General features: G+C 34.6%; 1 protein-coding gene across 2 annotated transcripts; it reads right to left on the bottom strand.

Annotated features, from left to right (window-relative positions):
• Nucleotides 1–118: 118 nt before the first annotated feature.
• LOC113516765 (E3 ubiquitin-protein ligase Su(dx)-like) lies at nucleotides 119–16,429 on the bottom strand. 2 transcript variants are annotated; one of them, XM_052900890.1, is made up of 13 exons: nucleotides 16,168–16,429; nucleotides 13,642–13,750; nucleotides 13,271–13,558; nucleotides 12,746–12,984; nucleotides 11,930–12,165; nucleotides 11,272–11,546; nucleotides 7,940–8,262; nucleotides 6,495–6,794; nucleotides 5,679–6,179; nucleotides 4,705–4,800; nucleotides 4,360–4,512; nucleotides 2,767–2,898; nucleotides 119–2,204 (listed from the first exon to the last, which is right to left on the bottom strand). In XM_052900890.1, exons 2-13 carry the CDS (start codon nucleotides 13,709–13,711, stop codon nucleotides 2,067–2,069), a joined length of 2,751 nt encoding a protein of 916 aa, XP_052756850.1. In that variant the 5' UTR covers nucleotides 13,712–13,750; nucleotides 16,168–16,429; the 3' UTR covers nucleotides 119–2,066. The 2 variants fall into 2 exon arrangements, with proteins under 2 accessions (XP_052756850.1, XP_052756851.1); XM_052900891.1 differs by lacking the exon at nucleotides 16,168–16,429 and adding an exon at nucleotides 15,775–15,906.
• Nucleotides 16,430–21,253: the final 4,824 nt, after the last annotated feature.

The following is a 21,253-nucleotide window of genomic DNA, read 5'->3' on the forward strand; positions in this document are numbered from 1 at the left end:
CCTCTCGTAGCCTCAAAGTTCAGGTACTAAAGAATAAACCAAAACATAAACTACTTTTTATCTCGGTCACGTGGATGAAGTAGTGGATAAAAGCTAATAACTAATAAAACGAAATACACAACATATAACTTTTATTTATTAAAACTTCGTAAATTAACTTTGTTAAATATAGTGCGAAACCTCCAGTTATTAGCTCATAAATAAATACCTATCTATTTATAAAAAAAACGAACAAGTTTGAAGAGTTGAATTCAATCCCATATTTGGTAGCTCATAATTTTTTTTAACAAATTTAAAACGTCTTTTAAGAGGTTGACAATATATAAGGAAAAATAAACAGAACACATACTGGTACTTAGAATTTGAAATTTTTGCTAATAATAAGGATTTATAAACGAAATGTATATATATATATATATATATATATATATATATATATATATATATAGTTATTTAAAAAAAACATATTTTCAATTCTTATGTCAAAGTAAAAACTTCAATTCACTTTAATACATATGAGAGTAAATTATTTGAAGTTAAAGAACTCTTCAAACAAACAGGTACATGTGTCGCAGTTTATACAATCAATACAATGAATGTTGTAATAAAAGTTAATTTATTAAATTTTCAGAATTTTATAGCCGAAACATACACTGATGATTAACGAAATCTGTCTCTTAACACCAGTGTTAGTATTCAATAATATGGTCTCACAAATTTTTGTTCCTAACAAATATATTACTATATACACACACACGCACACACACAAACATATATATATATATATATATATATATATATATATATATATATATATATGTGTGTGTAAAATATGCATGTAACCAACGACATTACGTAATAATAGGTATGTGCATAGCTTGTACAATGTATCGTTACTACAGATATACATTGTTCTTTTTTACGTTAATTTTTGTTTTTGGAAATATAAGTTTTTTTTTTCAGGCAAAATAAATTCAGAGACTCTATTATTGGATATTAACACTAGTTTGAAAAAAATTGATATCATTAATTGATACAATGTATAATGTAGCATATTATTTACAATAAAATCTAATAACCACCTACTTATACATAAATAGACAAGTCTTTATATCATCAAATGTTAATTGGCATTTAGTGTCTTTTTAAATTTGATTATTTAAAATATTGTCAACATCAGACAAACAGCAACATCTCTATGAATCGAAACAAATATTAACAATAGTTTTAAATTTATACATTTTAGTTATTGGTTTTTAACAAAATGTATCTAATTGAAATTTTTATTTTAGAATTAGGTTTAAGGAATGGCGCCTTAGAATTAATTCCAGTATCATTTATTTGCATATTTTTATGTTCATACATGCCATCTATTATCATTAATTACATCTTACATATGTATTAGAAACCCTTCCGAATTATTACATCATTGGTAATACAATTTATTTTTAATAATTTATCTAAAACAAATTTATTAATCGCTAGTACCTGGAGAATCCACCTAATTTAAAAAAAATATTTCTTATATAATTGAATAGTATTCTAGACATATCTACATAATTATAATATTATTGTATAACACTTCTGCAGGCGCGATTTTAACATAAGCCCGTGCCACTTGACTGCTACTCACTATTATTAATATGCAGCTAATATGACAGTTGCAACACAACACATGGGTAAATTCGTCACTGTATTGCCGCTATCAGTTGCCTACTAGTAAGTCAAATGAAATAAAATATGCAAATACTTCCACTATATAAGAGACTATAAACATTTCATGTGTTTTACTAGTAGAACAATAATATTAGTGCCATGGTAAAAAGACATCAAACGCCATTTAATTATTACGTGAATAGCGCATTTGGAGACATGATCACAAGTATGTTTTTGCTGAGCGAGTACTGCACAGTTAAATGAGAAAATATTGATACAATTATTTGGTTGGTCTTGAAGGACAGCACCAATTCCATTGGTGAATAATGCCTCTAATTGAGGTGGTGCAATTATATTAATGTGCTAATAATTTACATTATTTGTCTAATTCTAAAAATAGTATAATATATTCACTCTTGTCCAAATCCTTCAGTTTCTTCAATAGCATAATTTAATTTCTCGCATAACTGTTCATAACTTTTATAAGGCGGTAGATCGAGTCTGTTGAAACAGGTGTGTGACCGCGGCAGCCACGTATCTTTGCCAACCTAAAAAGAATATTGTTAATCAAAAATATTCTATTTTTAATCAACTTTTAAAACGGAGGTTCAAAATTCAGTTTTTTTTATATTTATTAGCTCAGAACTTTGCCAGTGATAAACCGATATGAATTTTTTTATACCTAAACCTTTCAGATTAGTCCCATACAAATTTTATCAAAATCGATTCAATAGTTTAGTTTTTAAACTAAAATAACTGGTTTTACTACATTTTTTTTTTGTTTTGTGGAACACAATCTTAAACTTATATAATTAATATATATATCTTATATTAATTATTCTTAAAGAAACTTATTTATTGCACATAGCATTCGTCAGTTTATATTTATAGCACAACAGGTAATGACAAGAAGCTTGCTTTAAGTTTCACTATTAGTGTTTACTTTTGGTCATCCCCGATTCTAAACATGAGACAACCTAACCCTCAACTGCTAGAACTCGAAAATCTGTTGACGCTGTAATGATTGTGCGGCGTGTTAAAAATTGTAACAAGCAAAATTTACGTAAAACTAATTTTTATTAAACTTTAATATAAAAAGTTACTACAAACCTTTTCAATACAAAAACGCTGTGGTCCATTTGAGCCCATCAGTTCAGCAAAGCCTCCTACGGGCACTCTGCACGTGCCTGTCACAAACTGAAGCAACCTTGCTCTTTTTTCATTATCCACTTGACGAACAAACTGTAATTATTAGAAAAACAACAAATGTAATAAATTTGTAATTATACTACAAATAGTAACATTAGCTGTTAAGCAGATCTTAGTCTTAATTTTATTTAATTTACATAATATAAAGACTATAATAAGCAACTTTAAACGACTTTCGATGAATTGGGATCAAATAAATGTCAAATACATGTTATACATTGGCATAATTTCCAGGTAGCGGAGAGGCCTGACCCCTCAAAAAGGCTGCATACCTAATTCCAGACCTATCTTTGCACATAGCTGAAGCATCCTAAAATTGGCACAGCCCATTTGGGTCTCGCCTTAAACATATTATATTTGAAGTCTACAATGTTTAGATAAACTTATCACCATGAAAGTAAGTAATAAAGGTTGCTGTTTACCAGCTCTGTGAAAAACAATTTTTTATACTAATCTACAACTATTTAAAAGTGATATAAAGTCAAATAAAAATATCAATTGAATATATTTTATAATTACTTCTCTCCATTCAAAGGTTGCCTGGAAAAGTTCGTTTTTAACGATAAGGTTACTCATTGTTTTCTCACTGTGATTATTTCTTGTAATTGTTTGTATTTATAATAGGTTTACTATTGTAATCTTTTGGAAGAAACAATAAACAGTATCTATCTAATCTACAGTCTACACTAATATTATAAAGAGGAAAGATTTGAATTTTTGTGTGTATGTTTGTAATGAATAAACTCAAAAACTACTTTGCCGATTTCAAAATATCTTTTATCATTTGAAAGCTACATTCACCCTGAGTAACATAGGCTATATTTATTGCTAGAAAAGATTAAGGATCCTTACTAAAACTTTAATAACGTAATTCAAGGTGTAAAAAAATGCTATAAAATATCTTTCGTAGCATGCGCTGCGAAAACTATTACTACTACTAATAAACTGGTGATGGAACAAAAGTATGTTCTACAATATTGAAGAAAATATCAATAACTACAAAAAACTTCGCGGTACTATATGTCCAACTATTATCGTTATGTTACAATTCTCATTTTTTACATTTTAAAAGTTGATAGAAATACCGATCAAAATTACACCATGTTATTTATATTATGTTTATGTTGTTTAAATCCTTGTCCAAATAAATCATATTGTTTTCAAAACTGTTTCAATTTATGTAAATTACTTTTTGAATTATTGGAATCGGCTATTCCATTCAATAGATATTACGAATTTAATAAGTCATATAAATAGAAAAAATAACGCTGTCGCGTTGTACATGTTGTTCATACCTATTTTAGCGGTGCGGGAGAGGGGCAGGTGGGGGCAGAAATATCTATGAAATAGGTAGCTAGGTAGGATCAAATAAAAATGTAAAATGTTGTAAAAATGTCCACCTGTGCGAACCGGGGCGGGCCGCTAGTTTATTTACTACTGTAATCTTTTGGAAGAAACAATAAACAGTATCTATGTAATTTATAAAAAGCATACCTGCCAAAACCAGACAACTTGCTTGCTGGTCCGCGTGTAGTGTCGATAGATAGTGTTCCGCTGCCAGTCATCCACATCCACCTCTTGCATTCCACACAACATCAACTCTAATTCGCGCTCATCGAAGTACTTAAGCCACTCCAGGGTTATTACCTAATAAAATAATGAACTAATTATAACAGGTATATCTAAATGAGTGTAATAAATTGTATTTTAATTGCAGAATATAATTTACAGTTTGATAAAATATTTCAAAACTTGAAGAAATTAATAAGAAAATTAAAAAGAAAATAAATATAAAAACATTTTTTAAAGAAAAACTTGTGAATTAAAAATTAAGATTACCTCATTAAAACCTTCTAAAAATGCAGCAGTCTGTTCCTCTATTCCTCTGGTCATGCGCCATTGTGTTACTAATTGTAAATATTGTTCTTTATTGGCCTGTAATGCAAATAAATCAATATTTAAACTAATGTGTGAATTAATGGTCTAAATTTATTTATACAGTAAAAAAATTAAGTTAAAAATCTTATATGTATTACTAAGAAAGTGTGAATTTGTATTTGCTTTTTTTACAACTCGATCAATATGTATGACATTTGAGATGGAGAAGAGCATAAGCTATAATTTTTTGAATGAAGATTTTTTGTCGGTTTTGAATTGCTTAATATATTCTACAGCATGGGTATATTCATAGTTTTATAGATGGCTAATAAGCATGATAACAGTATTAAAAATCAATAAATAAGTAATTTAAAAAAAACTATTATAAACATTCTAAATAATGACAAAGTTTTATTAAAAACATTTAGACATGACTTCATAATAATGCAATGACACCGACGAGCGTTTTTGCGCCTACTTCAAAGTAAATGGGAAAAAGTGTAATAATTTTCGTGAATTCTTAGTTGACTTCTGAAGTTTTTTTTTTCGGAAATAGCAGACGTGTACCTACAGTATTGAAGGGATTTCAATATCTGTTTTCATGCCTATTATTTAGATTTTTCTCTGTACATATATATACGTAAATATATTATAATAGCTGTAGCCAATCTATACATAAAGTATCCTGTATACTAAATTAGGATATAATCTACTCATGTTACAAGTGTCATTGATATTCGTTTAGTAGTTTTTGAAAAAGTAACAACCATCTATCCATTCTTATAAATTTTTGCATTTATTATATTAATAGGATAATATGATTTCTCATATATAAATATTTATATTGAAATACTTTTTAAGGATAATAATATAACAAACTTACAACAAAATACTTAAGATATATAAAATAGTATAAAGAAGTGGCAAAAACCTACTTCCGTAACGCGTTCCTTGTCACCGCCAGCTTTTAACTCATGGTGTATAACTTGGCCCAAGACTTCAAAATCAACACTAAACCACATTTCAAGTCCACATTCATCTATGTTATTTTCTTTTATCCAAACAAGCGAATTATAAAATTCGGGGTCGATTGATTCAATATCCTTCATAGTAAGTTTTTTGTTCAACATTCTCTTGTAAAAAGGCATTGTGAATCCCGAGTAAATGAATCTGCCATGATAAAGTGCCATCGCTATGAATCTTCCTATGAACTTAAAATATAATAGGTGATCAGGATTTACATAGCTAGCTGGATTAATTTGTAGACTGTAGTTGTTCTTGTTAGCATACTCGAAGAGACAGTACATTGGATTTAATACTTCATGGGATAATAGGAAAAACCATTCTCTACTGACGCCACCGTAATCCAATCCATCCTCTCCGCGGAATATTATGTACAGTCGTTTACGCAATTCGTATGGCGGTAACTTCATTATCTGTAATATATATAATTGTAATTAGTATGAAATTAACCATGTTCTTACTAGAGAATATTAGCCAAAAAGTATTTATTGTAATACTAATTGTCAAATTCTCTAAGGTGATTACGAGATCCCCCATTATAGACAATTAGAATTACTGGAAATATGTATAACTCTCACAAGTTCATTTTCTAAACGGACTCGACCGAGAATCGAACCCGTTAAATGCACAAAGCAAAATGCCTTACATTCCGCCACCGAGACTGTTAAACGTGTAAAATTGCGAATTTAAAATCCTCAATACATCTGCGTTAAAATTTTGCAACTAACCTGCTGATAGGAGTCATCGAACAGCGTCTGGCGGGACAGGGTGATCTTAATATGATTAGGCAGCGCGTTGCTCTGGCAGAGGTACCGAAACTGGCTAAGCTTCCACCGGAAGGAGCGCTCGTAGGCTCGCGGTACGCCGTAGGCGCCTTGCGGGCCCTTGGGCGCGCCGGGCCGCGGGTCCTGGAACGTGGTGGTGCGCGTGTTGTGGTCCACGAAGTAGCGCGTGCCCTCCTCCGTGAAGCGCACCTCCCAGCCCGCCGGCAGCGGCAGCGTCTCCTCCGGCGCGCCCACCTCCTGGCCCTGCCACCACACAGTCACGCACATCCACCGTTACCATGCCGATCGTCTCTTGTTAATAGTCATCGATTAGACAGAGGGAGACTTTGTACAAAAGTCGATTGTTTGATTGTGTTTCTACCGTGAAGCAGTTGTGTTTGCATGGCTGTGTTTCGGTTTGAAGGGTAGGATATGGCAGTGAATTTACCGGGTACGGAGGAATAACACCTGGGTCCTCAGGAATGGCAACGCATAGGGGGTATCATGGGCGAAACAATATACTCTGTTATGTCCATGGTACTGCTCATGTCTATAGGTGACGGTTATCACTTTCCATCAGGTGGGCCGTCAGCTTGTTTGCCATTCTAAGTTGTATAAAAAAAAAGACACGCGAATTGTCACCTTAAAAACTAATACAAGAACTAAACCGCATTTATGAGAGATAATTTACCCCACCGGATATTAAACCACCTGCTTTTAAGAATAGGCTCAGTCGGATATCTGGCGGCATAATATACTTCATAGATTTCATCTACAGGTAAATTTGCACCGAACATGTGCAATTGCCTTAGACAAGCATACGCTTCTTTCACAGGTTTTAAACATAAGAAAATAATTCTTTTTTTATAAAAAAAAAAAAAACTAGCCTTCTTATTTCACAGATGTGTAACTACACCTATACGAAAATGTACATACAAAGCATTCGTAAACAATATCTGAATAACAATAAAATTCGTATCAAAATCGTTTACACGTTTTAAGAGTAAACGAAAAAATAGACAGATGAAGACTGCGACTTTATGTTAACTTTTACTTATAACTTCGTATTATTACACCCTCAGTGTATTTTGGATCGTGTGTATTTTGGAAGTAATCACTTCTAGATAATATTTACATTAGATTGTAAAATAGACATTCAGGAACATAACTACGAAAACCGCATTCACTTTGAAGCAGAAATTTTTGCCTGATACCATACAAAAATTCCACAAATCTATTGTTCTTAAAATACGTATACAATTATATCTTATCTCCTATGTACAGACAGTAGCGAGATACCATTTTATTGTATTAGTAAGATACGTATATTTAAAGATGACCAGTCTCCTTTAGATTGCAATTTCATAGTACTCGTAAATAGTAATCGCGATTATAACATTGCATAGTACCTGCGTCCGCGGATCCTCCCACTGTGTGGTGCGATTCTTGTGATTGAGGAAGTAGACGCGGCCGTCGTGGACGCGCCGCTCCCAGCCTGCCGGCAGTGGGCCCAGCGCATCCTCTGCGAACGTGACCCCTGCGCCCGCTGCCGTCGCACCCGCGCCCGCGCCCGCTCCCGCGCCCGTGCTTGTTCCCGCTCCCGCGGCCGCGCCCGCTGCCGCTCCCGCTCCCGCTCCACTGGCGATTGTCGCGCCACCTGTCGTCGCTGAGACGCTCACAACGGCGCCGCTGCCCGCAGCACCCGCCGCTACCACTGCGTTACTGCTGCTACCTACAGTATTATTAAATTTATATAGAACTGGCTACTTGCCAATTTTCTGAAATATATTTTATAATTTTTGTACTTCTTAGTAGGGGGTTTAACCCCTACAATTATTTTTTTTTTCAAAAAAGCTTTATTTAATAGAGAAAACATGAATTTTTTATCTTTTGGTTTGAAATTCGCGCTATGAAATTCACATTTCCGAGCTATGACGTCATATTTCGATAAACAAAACAACGCTAATACGGCGCTCTAGGGGGAAAGGGATTGTTAGCAATGGAGTTTGACAGCCCCATTGCTATCAATATGCCTTATTAGGTCAACCTCCACGTGGTTTCCCCTGGAAACCATCGTGAACAATTCTTGTTGAATTAGTCACGATGGGCTTACTGACCTACTTCATCCTCATCTATATTCACTGATGCCCTGCCGGTGTGTACCGATAGCGCGGGTGGGGTTACCACTTCATTATCATCCATTAAAAAAAATACGGCGCACTGTTTTGAATGATAAGTATAGAGATTTAATTGGAATTGTGAAAATGAAAAACTACAAAACGTGTGCGGTGCTTATGTGAAGTGTGGTGCGAAGTACAATTAAATATCCCAACAAATTGTTTATACATGTTCCTAAATGCCCAAAACGTCGAAAGCAATGGTTACAATTGACACGCCGAGACCCACAGTTTACGTCTGATAGGTCTGCGATATTCTTTTGTGAGGATCACTTTGATGAAGTATTTAGAATAAATCATTATAAAAGTTTTTTAAAAATTTGATTTTACAATTAAAAATCAATTTTATCCCCTTCAAAACTCCCCCTGTGACAAATGCCTTGTGCCAACGCCGTTTCCACTTGAGAACTATGAAAGTCCTCTGGTTGTAGGTTTCTCAGCTGCCTCGTCGTAGCTTTTTTTATCTCATTTATCCAAATACAGTATACCAATTTGGTTTTTGGGAACAAGAAGTCGCAGAAGTCACACGGGGCCAAAACCCGCGAATAGGGGGGTGTTCGGTCACCGTAATGGAATTTTTACTCAAAAACTCACGGACAACAAGATTGGGCAGGGGCATTGTCATAAAGAATCCAACGCCCCTCTCGCGCCAATTCTGGACGAACTCGTGCCACACGTTTTAATACTGAGCACATCGACGTAGAATTTTCCATCAACTGTCTGGCCTGGAGGGACGAATTCTTGATGGACAATCCCCCGAACATTTAAAAACAATCAACATTGTCTTGACAAATGATTTCGTGGTTCCCCGGATTTTATCGAATTAGATCGGCAAAAATTTTTTTCTCGAGTTTCGAGAGAAATTATACGACGCGCTGCTCTTCAACAGGCTCCATTGAAGGTTTCGTTAAGAGGTAATCACAGATGGCGTGACAAATTTCGCACCGCACGGCGGTCAGACCAGAACTGAAGCATTGTTAGGGACATGAGGAAGGGGTCCTGCGCTTACCTGGCCTCCCCACTCCTCTTTCTCGCATTCCAGAACACTTTTATACGAACTTTCCGGACAGACCTCGTAAATCAATATGTTTGATTTTAAAAAAATAAATTAAACCAAACCTAACTTCTTAGTCTATAGAAGAATATCAATCCAATACAGTATAATGGGTTCGAAAGTCGGCAGAACAAAAATCAGGATTACAGGCAAAGAAATTTGCGATCATAAACGAATCGATTCCGGACAGATTTGCACTATCCGTTTTAATACAGCCTAGCTCCATTTCGTGAAACTCTTTAGACAGCACAAATTGAAATATTTGAGCGATTTTTCTTTACTTTTTCTCAGCAAATTATAGAACAAATGACTTGAGATTACACAACGACTTGACTCGACGACGTTTTGTTTATTGAATTATGACGTCATACGATGATCAATCATGGCCGCTCTTTGTCAACCACAGATAAAAAAAATCAGATTAATTTTCCAAAAATATTAATATTGTTTTTTAATTCAAAAAACATACTGTATGATTATTGTTTACTTAGAAGCTAACATCAAAATATATATTTCCTATTTTATTGCTACGACTGTCTAATAGCGAATTACAGTAACAAATTAATCGAGATTTTTATTTTATTTTTTTATTTTAAAGGCTTTAACCTTCATGCAAAGTGTGAAAATAACAATTTTCATCTCTATAGCTGTACTAATTTAAATATGTGATGATGGAATGGTAACCCCGCCTGACGCATCGTGAAGAATTCCACAAGTATTATTCACGATGTTTTCCAGGGGGAACCACGTGGAGGTTGACCTGATAGTGTGTATTGGTAATAGGGCTGTTAAACACCATTACTAACTATCACTTCCCCCCAAGCTTTACTAGTTGACATATGCATAAATTTTTATATATTAAAATTTTAATAAAATGTATTGCTTGTATTTAGTTCGGGACACAGTCTACCCGCATACATTTCATTCAGTTTAAATCAGTCTTTGAATTGTACTTGAATTCAACAAACTTCTTTACACACTTTCACATTTAAAACATATTTAGAAGCATGAATTTCTTAATTCTTAATAAAAAAAAAATGGCAATTTTTATAATGATCAAAATGTTGTAGGTAATATTAGGTATGTATTATATATTTCGATTTTAAGATATTTATATTAGTACAATATACAAAACATTTTAAAGAAATCTCTAGAAATGATATGATGATCCATGAACAAATTATTATTTATACATAATATATACATGTAGGTAAATAGAATTACTAAGATAAGATTACTTAAAGCCGATAAGACATAATAAAATATTAATAGTAAACGTTTTGTCCAATAGTCCACAAAAAATGTTACATTTGCGAAGTAGGGTAGTACCTACTGGATGATATAAAACCTTAATTAATATAGTATGGTACACCATGAAAATCCTGGCAGTTACACATGACTTTCATCCAACAGGAACATATCCATATACATAGGATACTAGTCTTAATTTATACAAGAAAAGTTGCGAGATTTTGTTAGTGGACAATAAATGTTATAAAATGGTCCGAACCTGGAATGTCATGTTCTGTTTCCGGCTGGTACCGCTGGTGGGGCGGCGGGTAGAGGAACCGTTGGTTGCCCTGTGCGACCACGTGGCGCCGCTCGCCGCGCCAGTGTTGGAAGCGAGCGAGTCGCTCTGTGTCGGGCCGCTGCCACGTGGTCGTGCGCGTGTTGTGGTCCACGTAGTACACGCGGCCGCGCCCGTCGCGCCGCACCTCCCAGCCGGGTGGCAGTGGCTGCGGTCGTTCCCACGACGTTGACCTCGTGTTGTGGTCTACATAATACCTGCAAAGATCACATTATTATGAAATTCACACAATGCACATAAGTTTCAGTCGTCTCTTATATGGCGTACTGAGAACTTGCACACCTACGGAAGTATGATAAATGTAAGAAATCGACCCTTTATAATGCTTTCTTAAATACATTACATAAAGTAAAAAACCGTTCATGTACTCCTCGATCCAGAAGTTGGTTATTGTTTGCTGCTGATAGCCTTTTAAAAATTTTAATCAAAACACCCATTTAAAGACTGCCAGTTGACATATACAATGATTAATTTATGAAATAAACTAAATGAAAATATGTCTTACTAGGGTTATAGAGAATTCGGAGTAAAAGGGCTTATATATATATATATAATTTATGAAATAGAAGCTGGGGGTCACCTTCGTCCATAAACGTCATATCTCATCTCCCATCCGTGTGGTAAAGGTTCCTCTACTACACTAGTGGAGGCTGCAGGTGGAGGATGCGGCACCAACTCGGGCGTTGCTTGCGGCTGCTCTTGGTGTGAGGGTCCGGGGCCGCTCTCCATTGTCGTTGATGCCGCTATAAATTCTGAGATCTGTGCTCCACCACCATGCACTGCCCCATTGCTTAAAGGTGGTGGACCTGGCGGCGGCTGATTGAAGAATATATTTCATTTAAGTATCCTATTTTTGATAAACTCATTGCATGATTATCTATTTACTATTTTCAAATTATAAAAATGATCTATATATGCACCATGATCTATATGATAATTCCATTTAAATATACAAAAAGTCAAAGAAATGTGTATCCATAATACAATTATCAATGTTATTACAGAAATGAACAATGTCATTTTTCATCAATAAGTCAAATAATGTGATGGTAATGATTGAGGGATGAACAGTAGCGTCTTAAAACATCACCAAAAGCCCAGTTGCGGTTGTCAACTTATCTGCCAAGCGTGGCAACTTCTGGTAAAACTCCCCTTTATGGGGGAGACCCGTGTTCAGCAGTGGATAATTAACGGCTAATATGATAACGATAGGGACGGTAAACCGCTGTAAGGAACGGGAGCATTACTTATAGCAATCTATAGGGATTTATGGAGGCTTATGTTCCGCAGAGGACAGACAACAGCTAAAAAGATGATGATGATGATGAACTCAACCAAACAATTTCAAACGAAATACACACAAAAACCTTAAATTATTCACTTGACATTAACTTACTCTTAACGTTTGCATGCGTATAGATCTTGAAGCTTCTGGATTGTTCCGAGATCGTATCTTAGCGCGTACCCCATCATTAATTAGATTACGATAACTGGACGCCTCACTAGTAACCTCTTGTGACTGATTCAATACAGCTGGATCTATTCTCAATCCATCAAGGAGGATAACTAAATCCGCTGCCTTTGTTTCAGTAGTTGCATTTGATGTACTCTCTTGAGTAACATTTTTCATTAAATCTAAAAGAAAAAAAATAAACAGTGAGTTTATATTTGTACATTTGTTTGTTACAGTGTAATTCTATAATGTATGGATACATATAAAAACAGAACATAACCTTGCATAACTTGCTAATAAACATTTTTACAAAAAATTTTTGAAAGTCACTGATATAAATGACTTCAAAGTAAAAATATATTTTGTTTTTTTTTTTTTTTACATATATACAATAATTTATTTTACTGTATTTATAATGAAGATGCACATATGTCTTTATTGTGTTATTTACTACAGCAATTTACTTACCAATTGTAAGCTCAACATTTTCACACTTTCCATTGAAGCTAAGTAGTATTTTAGTCAAGCTTATTCTTTTTTCACCAATTATATTATCTTTTCTAAAACTGTGGTGGTCAGCCAGTCGAAACAAAATTTGTGACAAGGGTGTCACCAGTAACGTAAAATCTTCTTTCCATTTAGGATGAGATGTATTTTTTATGACTTCAGTTTTTCTTGAAATCTTGTCATCTATTATTACTTGTAAATATGGATTTGGCTTGAATATACCAGAATTTTTTATGTTTGCTGATTCAACTAAAATAAGAAAACATACACAATAAAACACAAATTCTAAGATTATGAAAAAATTGGAAAGACATAAATTAGTATTGAATTACCTGTTATGCTGAGTTGATGATATGTTGATAAGGAAATGGGTGTCGTAATTGTTGGTGCAGTATCAGTCATGTTGAATATAATAAATCAGTTCATATTTTAAAATTATACCTAAAAAGATAAAAATAAACTGTCAAAAATTTATTATATACTTATACATATCTTGTACATAAAATTCTTTCCTTCTTTTTATAAACATTATTTTTATACATTAACTTTTATGAGCATTACATTCATATAAATATGTAAATAGTCACTATATGAGAAAAAAATATTATTATACTTCTCATTACCTTACTATTAAATGTACAGTAATACTATGACAAATCAGACAAATTTCAGTACTGTAATATACAAAAAATGTAAAACCATTAATAATTTACAGCCTAAGTTAATAGTTAACAGCCATTAACAGTTAGGTTTGATTCCCACATTATACAAAAATATACTTTTTTTAAATGGATAGCAATAAAATTGTGATCACACCTGCATTATTCTTTTACATTGAGTGGATATCAGTCAAAGCTAGGTGGGAATAAAGTCCAATCAGTCACTATATTGAGGCAAATTAATCAAAATTATTTCCAAGAAAGACTGCATCTAGATTGACCTGACATTACTTATTGCTAACAATCCCTTAGCCTTAATATTATAAATATTTACAAAAAAGTAGATATATCTGCAGTCTAGCAACCATTTAGCTTGAGGGGAAAGGAATTGTTAGTAATGGAAATCCACATGATTCTCCCTGGAAATAATTGTGGTTAATTCTAGTAGAATTCATTATGACGGGCTATCTGACCTGTTTTCATTATTCCTCACTGGCACCCGCTAATATATAAGTGGGGTTACCATTCCATTATCACTTATTAAAGAAAAACCATCTAGCTTTAATTAGTTTGGGATTTAATAGTGTTGGGTATATCTAGTGATATTAAGTTATTATCTAGATTAGAATAATAATAGAAAGAACAATTCTATTTCAAATATCTACCACAAAATATTAGACTAAAATTATGTATAAAATATATTCATCTTTACTTGTTAGAAAGTTCTAATGGGTTCAGAAAAAATATAGACATTATAAAGATACTCTTTCTATATATCATAATTTGTGAACTACTTTTAAATAAATTAAACTAGTAATGATAGATAAAGATTGATAAGCTATCAGTTTAATTAAATGTTATCTTTATATTTGAATTCATTATTTCCCATAGAATATTTTTAATAGAGGTAAAAACAAACATAAACATCTGTGATTTCATTTGCATAACTAAAATAAAATCATAGACTATATCCTTCTGCATGTGAAATACTATGTATATAAAAAGTGCCATATAATGACATCAATTGCTTGTCTAAATGCTATATACCTTGTATTCTGAGAAAGCAAGCAAAAATGATCTGGGAGTACTACCCAGAACCCTATATTAGTTTGATCAGAAATTGAATAAATATAGAAAAGTCCATGGTGGCTGATTGAACCATTATGGTGCCCTAAGGTACCAAACTCATTTTCTTTTTTTACATATTAGTAAAAAAATTCAGATATTTGGTATTTTACTTTGAGATGAGAGCAAGATTTGAGATATGAGGAACCACACACTACACTGCTGCACTCAACGTCAACATGTTATATTAGATCTAAATCTGTGTGCTTGTTTCCCTTATTGTCAAAGCATTTTTGATAAATTGAGTTCATATTTTTTGCTTTTTGTACATTTACAAAACATTACCACATTTATTCTTATAACCATGAAGTACGAAGATGATGTCCATTGAATTAAAGTGTGAAATCATAGAAAAACATGAGCAAGGTGTGTGTGAGTTATAATAAATGTTTAGTCTTGTAAATATGTTTTCCTTATACAAAAACACTTGACAAAAACAACTGAGGTGGCTGTTTGGGAGCTAGAATGGATTAATGGCAAGTTAAATAGGGAAAATTGCTTCAACACATGAGCAATTTGACATATTAGTAAGATTACGGAACTAATTAAACTTGTATGTTAAGGTACCACTATAATTGATTCTATAATGTGCATACAAACTTGTTTTAATACTAATTGTAATGTAAATCACTATTTACTTTTTTATTAATATATAAAAATTCATGGATAAAATTAACATACCAAACATTACCACATTTATACCAACACATTGTGATGTACCTAAAGATCTCTTATATGTCACATCTAGCTATGTGTAATCACTTACAAAACAAACTTATTGCATGAAATATTAATTGCATATTATTAATTACTGTATAACACATTAAATATCTAATCAATGAAACATAAAGGATCTAAGATATTGAATAGGTAAGCAAGCAGGTGTAGTATTGTGGTATCTAGTTTTAAGTAATCAAATACAATACGCATTACATTTCAAGAGAATTTCACACACAATAAAGTATTTCTAGCATAACAGATAAGTGATGATAGACGATACATATAAAGAAATGCACATTAATAATACATATGCTTATTTATGGTGGTCGAGTAAATAGATATTAAACAGCTTACTATTTGCGATATGCTTTCCATAAAAACACCAAAAATATAACTCATTGTCGTTTGTGATAACACTCTTAAAGAAAGAAATCTGACAAGAAATAATATTGAATTGTGAATTATTTATAATTTAACCAATTGTATCATTATCACTGAGCTCAAACGACGGAAACAATAATCAAAGAAAACTCATTTTATTCTTTAAATTATGTTAAAAAGTGATTGAATATGATAAAAAATTATAGATCTGAAATTAGTCACTGTTTTGTATAAGGTCACAGATTCAAAATGTGATGTTTAGCGATGGATTAGGGATATTCAATTAACAGCGATATATCGATGTTTTCCATACGATACATCGGATTGATTCGATATTTTGACAAATGTTTAATATATTAGATTTATTGATATATTTATTTATGGAAACATCGATGTAAATCCTTTTTTATTCTTTTGTCGAATCTATTGAAAAACTAAACAATTGTAACACTACTTGATGACTTGAATTTTAAATAAGGTTCATTAAGATATTACTATCTTAATCACAGATCATTCACACATTAATTATTATTATACATTTTGTTTAATTACCTAATTTATTTCTTTATGCTATTTTCCAGTAACGCAATTAAATCATTGTTTTGATTGTTTAGACAAGTTTATGTAAAACTTTTATTTGTTACTGTAATTAAATACTTTAAATACTTAACTAAATGAGAATGTGAATGTAAATATGAAAAAAACTCCATTTTCCGCGCTTAGCCTCTCATTTGGGCCATTGTGCATATGAGTCGTGGCTAGTGCAGCTAACCTAGCTCCGCCCAGAAGCGCAGAAGCTTCCTGGGTTCTTCACAGGCCTCACGGAGCGGCCTCACCGTTCCGAGGATTTCTTTGATGGGCCATAGCCTCACATTCCAGGATTACGTGAGCAGCCGTTTCTTCGGCGTCGAAACAGCCTTGACATAGAGGGCTGTCTGTGGCTCCTATTGTGTATAGATGTTTGTTTAATGGACAATGGCCCGTTATTGTCCCTATCATTATTTTGAGATTTTTTCTGTCTAGATGTAATAAACGTTTTGATAGTCGTTGATTCAACATAAGTACGGCTAATTTTGATTGTCTGCAATCAGTAGCCTGTATCCATCTTTGGTTTTGTATGTCAGCGGATCTTTGACGAATCCACATTCGAAGTTGTGAGAATGGAAGAGGAAGAAGTGGATACGGGCCTACCACCTTCGTTCCTGAGCCTCTTCTAGCTAGTTCGTCTGCGGCATCGTTATCATAAGATCCACTGTGCCCTCTTATCCATTGGAGGATAACTCGGTTATTGGAAGATATCCTATCCAGTGAATGGTGGCATTCAATTATTAGTTTGTTGTTTGTCTTGTTGTTAACTAAATGAGTTGATGCATCATCTTGTTGCTAATTTGAAATTGGCAAAAGGTATGTAATATTATATTCCTATCATGTTTATGAACGCTCTACTTGTTTGTCACAGTATTTTATATTGAAGATATAACGAGCTCTTATATTATAAAACATTTTTGATTTCATTATAATGAAGTAAGTAGTTATTTGGTATGTTATATAGCACTGTTTACGTACTACAAACAAGTACTATAAACTTTGCGCGTTTCGCTGGAAAAAAGAAATATTAATTAAACTTTTATGGAAAGTATTTGATAGTGAAAAAACATCATTCCGATGTTTTACATTGAATAAAAATATCGATATATTTTTTAAGTAGACACCCCTACAATGGATAGCAATACTGATAACTTGTAAATGTAGTAGCACTTTATTTAAAAACTATTAGCACTATGTTAGTTCCTTTTGATTTACTGTCTATGGTAATACTGTGTTTGTAATGGCCTTCTGTTGTACTCACTGAAATTATCTATAACCTAATAATTACGTTGCACTATAAGAAGCCTATTCTTTTATTTAATACCAAATCTCACTGCTTCTGCACTGCTCTGCTTCACTAATATCGATACTCAGCTATATAATAACCATACTAACAGCCGCAGCTAATTTATCTGCCATTTACCTGCTAGCTACGGCTAACAGCTTTTAGCTATTGATAGCAGATCTAACTTTCGTAACGGGCGGAATAAGAAATGAAACAAAGCAGTTGACGTTGAGAACTAATGCCAACCGATACAAGAGGCCAGCACAAGGACTCGCGATTGGTTTGAAGAGCAACAGAACCAGTTAATGCTCTGACTTGTTCAAATAGTGTAGAGAACTTTTAGAATTTAGAAAAATTAAGCATAAAAGATAACGCGTAAGCGAAAAATGATAGATGAAAGTGAAGAGATACACAATTTATTTATATAATAAAGTAGAGAACAAGAAGCGATATTAAATATTAAATACGTATAATAAGCAGAATAAAATGTTACAATCAACAAGATGCTTAGCAACGACATCCTCATCGATAGACACAGATAATTAGCTCGTATATCTACAACTCATACTCCTAACACAATTTTTTCAAGAATATTATACAAATGAATGAGGAAATTTGGTATGATCTTAGAAAGTCGGTCTCTAGTCGTGCGTAGTAGTGGTAACGGTCATTGTCACTTTTCTCCTATGATACCCCCATGCGTTGCCATTCCTAAATAATCAGGTGTTATTCCTCTGTAGCGTGTAAATTCACTGACACATCCCATTCTTTAAACCAAAATACAACCATGCAAACACAACTACTTCACGGTAGAAACACAAATGGAACAGATGTACCCAAGCAAACAATTTTTATACAAAGTTTTCCTCTAGATTTACTTATGGATATACCTAATGTAATAATGACTAGAAGGTAATTCGTCAAATAAGAAAAGTTAAAAAGAAAAAAAAATGCATCATCTATCTTATATATTACTGCCTTGAAGGTCGAAATTAAAGTAAACTAGCTAGGCAGACTCATTCACACTGGAGAAGTCAGAAGCAATATGCTTCCATGATCCGCATCAGGCACCACCGGAGGGGTCCTACATAATGGTTGGCGGAACGAGAATTCCTGTCAAGTCCACTATCCGCTACTTAGGCTTGACTCTCGACGGGCGCTGGAGTTTCCGCGCTCATTTTAGAAACCTGGCTCCCCGCTGAATGGCAGCCGTGAATGGTCTCAGCCGGCTCCTCCCAGATTAGAGAGGACCTAACGACCTAACGGTTCTATCTTGGAGTGATCCAGTCTATGGCCCTATATGGTGCTCCCATCTGGGCTGGCACTCTCAACCGTGATAACATCGCTAACTTGCGTCGCCCTCAGAGAGCCATGGCGATACGGGCTGTCAGAGGATACCGCACCGTTTCAGCGGAACCGGCTTGTCTTTTGGCGGATTCCCCTCCCTGGGACCTGGAGGCGAAGTCTTGTGCGTCTCTGTATAACTGGCGCGTGGCGCGAAGAAATTGCGGTGAGAAAACATCTCCCGCCGACGTGATCACTAAGAGGCGCCAGGTAAAACGAGCTCTTAAAAGAAACTGACAGGCCCGATCACTTTTCGTCTAACTCAGGTGCTTACCGGACATGGATGTTTCGGTAGGTACCTGTGCAACATCGCCAGGAGAGGAGAATCGCCCGGGTGCCATGAGTGTGATGTCTGAAACCAGGATACAGCCCAGCATGTACTTGAGGATTGTCCAGCACCAAGAACGCCAAGACTTGGTCGCGGCTGTTGGGAATGATGAGCAGCGAGGAGTCTTGGTCTGCGGTCTTGCAGTTCTGCGAGGCTGTCATGACAAGGAAAGAAGCAGCAAAGAGGGATCGCGAAATCGACCCTTCTACTGCACTGATACGCTACAGAAGGGTAAGGCGTAGAAGGAGACGGGACCCCAATACCGTCCCACTCACTCCCACTCCGCTACGGTCAGGGGTGGCTATCTCCCCAACACCACCTAGACCTTGAGAGCAGCGCGCGCATGTTCCCGCGCGCCCTCTTCTGATGTAGAGCGGGTTTAATATCTTCCCGCCCTAGTAAAGAGAGGAGGCCTGCTCAGGAGCGGGCCGTCGTCTTCGGAGTCTCAGACGACTTCAAGCGGGTTCCCCGCGGCTCCGGCAATAGGTGGACAAGGAACACTGGGGGTTTTTAGGTGGTAAGAGTCCGGCAGTACCCACATATCTCCCCCGAGGTATGTGGGTCTGCATAAAGCATTTCCCCTCGACAAAAAAAAGGCAGAGTCATTCAACTAAATAGTTAACACTTTATCATATCAGCCTTTAACTGTCTATTGATAAACATAAGCGTCCTCATTAGGGGATTTTGCCAGTAGTTGCCACGCTTAGCAGACGGGTTAGCCACCGCAGTTAGGCTTTAGAGATGTTTTAAGAGGGACGCCTTCCCACGTCCTCCCTTAGTCGCTTCTTACGATATCCACGGGAAAGGAAGGGGTGGCCTATTCTATACTGAGACCACACGACCTAAGGCTTAGCATAACACTACTGGGTTGATTATAATGAGTCTTTCATACAATAGATAAATATACATATAGCTAAGTAATTGCCAGCTATTACACTATAAATAACTAGCTTGTTAAGTTACTTAAATTCCGGATAGTTAACATCGCTAATGACGATAAACTTTGCCAAAGATGAAAAAGGAGACAGAAACAGAGACTTGCTAGCCTGTCACAGATATTAATCACTAAGTATATAAAAACATATGCAAAAAGAATAATTGAATCTAATTTTCTAATGAATTTTCAGATTTACTCAACATTTAACAAAGATTACATTTAATACAAAAGGAAATTAAAGAAAACTCTAGACATACGTGGAACACTCGGAAAGTTTTGCGACACTAAAAAAAAATGTTCTATAGGTAAATATATTTTATTACATCTTTTCAAAGTACTCTCCACCAGTCTTTATACAAAGTTTCATGCGTCTGAACCAGTTTTCGAAACACTTTTTTTAGCCCGCCGCAGACACCTCGTTTACAGCCTACTCAAACGCTGAGAGCGCATCATCCGGCTACGAAAATTGTATCCATTTGAGCTCATTTTATTTTGGGAATAAGAAGAAATCACACGGTGCTAGGTCAGGGCTGTAAGGAGAGTGACCCAGGAGTTTGACCGGTATGCTGTCTAGGAA

This window comes from Galleria mellonella, unplaced genomic scaffold (assembly GCF_026898425.1).
Source record: "Galleria mellonella isolate WM207_F2 unplaced genomic scaffold, CSIRO_AGI_GalMel_v1 utg72, whole genome shotgun sequence".
NCBI lineage: Eukaryota > Metazoa > Arthropoda > Insecta > Lepidoptera > Pyralidae > Galleria > Galleria mellonella.